Source organism: Capsicum annuum, chromosome 12 (genome assembly GCF_002878395.1).
Source record: "Capsicum annuum cultivar UCD-10X-F1 chromosome 12, UCD10Xv1.1, whole genome shotgun sequence".
Classification (NCBI taxonomy): Eukaryota; Viridiplantae; Streptophyta; class Magnoliopsida; order Solanales; family Solanaceae; genus Capsicum; species Capsicum annuum.
Genome location: NC_061122.1, coordinates 26,739,756 through 26,745,161, shown reverse-complemented (window position 1 = coordinate 26,745,161; position 5,406 = coordinate 26,739,756). Strand labels below are relative to the sequence as shown.

The 5,406-nt window shown below is 38.8% G+C and overlaps 1 protein-coding gene across 1 annotated transcript; it reads right to left on the bottom strand.

The window, feature by feature from the left end:
* Window positions 1-627: 627 nt before the first annotated feature.
* Window positions 628-4,025, bottom strand: LOC107849347 (nuclear pore complex protein DDB_G0274915-like). Its single transcript, XM_047400890.1, is given in 5 exon segments — window positions 628-1,533; window positions 1,535-2,041; window positions 2,043-2,084; window positions 3,180-3,367; window positions 3,370-4,025. Coding segments are annotated over 5 exon segments (1,749 nt in total). The 5' UTR covers window positions 3,571-4,025; the 3' UTR covers window positions 628-722.
* Window positions 4,026-5,406: the final 1,381 nt, after the last annotated feature.

The following is a 5,406-nucleotide window of genomic DNA, read 5'->3' as shown; positions in this document are numbered from 1 at the left end:
AAATCTTCTTTTCATTTATTAATGGAGTTGTTGATTTAACAACAATTATGTGTGTGTTGCTGACTCTGTGTGTGTGTGTCAAATGACGGGGGGAGGGGTGTGTGAAGGAGACGTCTGTGTGTGTGTTGCTGATGTTGTTAATGGAGTTGTTGTGTGTGTTGCTGATGTTGTTAATGGAGTTGTTGTGTGTGTGTTGTTGATATTGTTAATGGAATTGCTCTGTGTGTGTGTGAAGACGACGGGGAAGGGGTGGGTAGGGTGAAGAAGACTAGGTGGGTGCTTTTTTTTTTCTTTTTTTTTTTAATTAATAAATTATTATTAAATGATAATTAAATGAAAAATGGACAAATCAGCATCTCCACAAAATAATTATTTTTTTTGCCACATGTTTTTTCTAATTGGTCATTTTTTCCACGTCAGCGCGTCTGTGCGTGTCGCACTTTAGCTTTTAGCTTATAGGGAAAAAAATGTCTAATTGGTTTAAAATTCGAGGGTTTAGGGGTTTTATAGGTACAGGCCTAAATTGAAGGGTTTAAGTGAATTTTCGGGACAAGTTTGAGGGGTTGTCAATGGGTTTGGCCTATAACTTATATACACATTAGTTATGTGTATATGTATGCGCTATAATTCTCCGTACAATACCTACACCATGTAACTCTTTATAAATTCAGGGTCATGCCCACTTAAAGTACTAAACTTGAATTCAAAAATTTTCCGAGGTGTTACAAAGATGCTCCAAATGTAAACCCACCAGAGGGGTTGGAAGAACTAAATGTGGAAGTAAAGCCAGAGGACTTGGGGGTCTGCCAACTAGATCCAAAAGTTCCAGCAGTGCTAGAGGCTTGTGAAGAGGCTGAAGTAGCACTGAAGTTGAAGGTACTATGATTGACAATGTTACCCGCATTTGTCAAGGGAGCTGAAGAACTAGCACCAAAACTGAAGATTTCAGATGTAATGGAGGCGTTGTCGGCATTTGCAGGGGAAGTTGAAGAACTACCACCAACATTAAATATGCCAGGAGTAGCTGAAGCATTTACAGCATTAGTCGAGGAAGATGAAGAATTACCACCAAAATTAAATATACTGGGGGTAATGCTGCTGGAGATGTTTACAGCATTTGTTGAGGAACCTGATGAACTACCACTAAAGCTGAATATCCCAGGAGTAGTGCTGCTGGAATTAGCAGGTACACTGGCTTTTGAAGTAGGAGCTGCATAACTGGCACCAAAAGTAAATACCAATGGGGCTGTCCCATTGGTAGGCCCACTTGAACTGCCTGCTGCACTGGAAGCTGATGAACTAGCACCAAAACTAAATATTCCAGAAACAACATTGGTAGAGCCAACTAGATCATTATTTGAAGGAGAAGCAGAAACTTGACCAGTAGTACCAGGTGAAGAACAAAACACAGGAAATTTTGCTATGGGTGGCAGTGAAGTAGATGAACCGAACGGAGGTGGCATGCTTCCTAAGACAGGAGAAATGCCTGATCCACCAACAGAAGTCGGTGCACTAACAAGTGATTCACCTCCCGAAAACAGAACCCTGAGACTGTGCACTAGCTGTAGTAACTGTTGACATTACTGATGAACAAATACCAAAAATACTATTTGTAGAGCCACAAAAAGGTAAACACTTCAAGTTGCCAAAAGTAGTTCTAGTCTCAGATTTGGCTTTCACATCTGTAGTTTCTGCAGTGGATGTTGTTGCTGGTGCTGAATCTGCTTTTGGTGAAACCATGGAGAAACCAAATTTGGCAGGAGGTTCCTTGGGAAGTAAGGATGCTGCACTGGAACCAAAGAAACTGCTAGCAGAGGTGGTAGAGCTTCCTTTTGTAGCATCAATCGTACTTGAAATGCTTGTCAAAGGAGCAGCAACATTTGAGCTGCTAGTCGAAACGTCATTTTTAAAATTACCAGATGTCAAGGCAGAGGTGGCTGAGAAAGCAGGACTGGTAGCAAACAGTCCATTACTTGAAGTGCTGGATGTAGCATCAAATGAGAAAATACCACTTGTTGGTACTGCTTCTAATTTGCCATAGATTACGCCGAGCATCAGTTGCGCTGGATGCCAGATTGGACAGGCTGCAGACATTTGACCAAATATCAGATGCACTTTCAGGTAGTCTAAAAGGGTGCACAAAACACAAAAGCCCTATTCATTTCCTTATTCATCATACTTTCCAACTACTTCTAACAGCTAGCTAGTAAACATTCTGAAATCTTTCATCATCTTCTCCCTATATAAACGTCATTGATCACTAGACTACACAGTACACTCTAGGTGTGCTAAAGTTCTTATTTTTTGCTAATGACAAGAAACGATTTCCTCTGAGGTTCCCTTTACTCGCAACTACATTGGAAAACAAAACTTCTACACTACGTGAATTGAGAGTGGATGAGTGATAATAAGAAAAATATCCGATCTTTAGATCGTGAAAGAGATCAGGGATACTATTTTTCCATTAAATTTAAAACACACATAAGATACCGGCAGAGGCAAGGAACAAACTGTAAATATCAGCATGACGTCAGTAATAGTTTTTCCTCGTCTTTTGAGCACCGCAAATTCAGTGTTCAAGAAGAGCTTGAAATGATCCCCAAAATCACAACACAAACTTAAAAATTGAGCATGTTTCATCACTTAGTAAATTTGAACGGATACAAGCTCAGATCTGCCTTAGAATTCTTCAAAAGCTTACAGATCTGTAGAACATTTGATTGCTCACAGTTTTGGTAGGCTACTGACCTTTGTCAACCATCGCATTTTCACAGTTCTATGGAGAAATTGACTTATGTACCGTCTCTATTTCAGATACAAAGTTAGCGGACATAATTAATTAAGAAAGAGGGAAAGAACCACTACTAGTTCCCCTAAATCAAGTAAGAACCACTACTAGTTCCCCTAAATCAAGTACAACATTCAGAAGGAATGCATCACAGAGAAACAAGTATCCCAAACCCATACATATTGAGAAGTACACTCTTATTTCACTAATAATAAGGTTGTTGAAACAAAATATTTGCGACAAAAGGGACACATACATCTACGAACAATATCATTTTTTTTAATCAAGTAGCTATGAACAATAGCAGTAGAACAAATAACCTATAAGAGCATCAGATGACAAGATAACTAGAGTCAATTGAACATTCTCTGTATGTTTAGTAGGAACTAACCTGCTCGAGCTTCCTGGCTTTGACCCCGTTAAGGGGGTTGACGGTGAAAATGGAAATGGTGAAACCTTTTCAATATTTGTCTCCTTCGATTTGTCAAATGCAGTTGCCAGTAGGTTAGAGTTCAGCGATTGGGAACCTGTAGACAGGAATATGTTGTTCTTGACAGCGGCTGCACCAGTATCAGCATATCAGGAGTCCCCATATCAGATTTTTTGCCTAAAACCCCAGGAGGTGCCTTTACTTCCATCAAAGCAGCAGGTTTGCTGGTGGGATCAGCAGCACATATTTCCAGCTTCTCTCTCCCTTCAGCTAATTGAGATGAAGGCCCAATAGAGTTTATGTCGTCTTCTAGCTCAAAGGAATCGTATGGAACACACCACAATAGAAACATGCTTACAAAATTGTCATATCATTTAAATTGGTAATGACCAGAGATGGTATTAACCTCAAAAGAACCGTAATGAAGACAGTTTTAAACAAACTAGCAAAGTTGTCTGTAAATTGAATTCATAATGGCCAGTGAAGCAGCTAAAGGCGGACAAATGGAACAAGCAAATACGCAACACAAAATATATCCCACTTGCAAATAGATAAAACAAAAGTAGACGGTGGTAACAATCATAGAGCAGAGGATCAGTACCTAACTAAATGGTCACATGGATCTCTATGATGGGAGGGAACTTTATGAACAGAAAAATAACCATTCATACACAAAAGTCCATTTCCCCAAGATAAGTAGAAAACATAAAGCAAACTGTTCAACAGTATCAGCAAAAAAACACTACCCAATGGCAAAATTCAAAACTTGTTAAAGCAAGTCATAGAATGCCATGCACTGGGACAAAAGATGCGCACCTCATATGCACTCATCTTAAAAGCTTGTTTCTTGAAAGAAGGTTGAGCCGCAGACTTATCTTTTCCCAGGGAATTGATTTCAACAATAGGTTAAGTATCTTTGAAAGAAAAAATTGTACCCCGTTTTGCTATAGCAGGTGACTCGCTGACAGAACTCTTATGTCCATTTTGTTTAATTTCACTTTGCTTTGATTCACTGGGGTTGGGAGAAAAAATTTTAGACCATTCTCCAACTTACAGCAATCTTGTGCACTCTGCAGCAGCTTGGATGAATCCAAATCCTCCAAGCTTCTAAGAGCTCATCCATGAAGCATGTTCAGTGTCAATTTATTGTCTTTCCCTGCAGCTAGTTTAGATTCTGATGATTTTCCCTTTGGGGTTATCTTTTCAAGTTGCTCCAATATCCTTGCAGCAGTCTCACTGGATTTGGGAGGAATGGCTACATGCCTTGCAGGTGTGGTTTTGGTATCTTCAACATCTCCAACAACTTTCGGCACCTCTGGATGCAGGTAAACTACAGAAGCAACTCTTGTGCTGGGACGTGAAGTTCCAAAAGATAGAATATTAGGCTTCTACTAGTCCTACGTATGGGACCAACAGATCCAAGATCATCATCCAGAACATAACTCCTTCATTTGAGGGCCTGAAAGAGTTAAAAAATGTCCCATAAAGAAGTTCAGATAAGAATTGCTCAAAATGCCAAAAAGTATAGCAGTTACTTGAAAAAATGTCCCATAAAGAATTAATTCTGTTCTTTCCCCTTTCCTATTTAGTATTATGAAATTGTACATAAATGATGTCGCATCAAGACTAAGATTACACGGCATTCCCCTTGTTTAAGGTTTATAATGAAGTTGTAAGTAGAGACAACAAGAGATACAAGATATCGGCAAAGAAATATCACCAGCAGAAGCAGGTATTTCAAAAACAAGACCAGGGATATTATTTGGAAAAATAGTGCACCACACAAAATGAGATGTTTCAAATGGCTGGTAGCACATGAACCATGTTTAACTTCAGCATAAATGATATAATCCCCCTTCTAGATTTTATCAGCTCCCACTCAGTGGCTTAGCAGTGTTGAGCTTTTTGCTTTTGGTTCCTAACTCCAGCTCTTAATTTTTTTTTTTCAGTGTTTGGAGTTATAACCTGTTGATTTGTAATCTTTCTTGCATCTCCTTGGAGCCTTTTTAATACTACTTATTTCATCAAAAAAATAATAGTATTAATAATAATAATAATAATTTACCAAGGAGAGGAACGATTACATGTAAAAACTGTGGGCTTTGTGAAGGAAGACATGAGGATACATGCCATTTATTCATCTAGGAGGTAGATGTGTGACAAAAATGGAATGATAGAATTTCTCAAT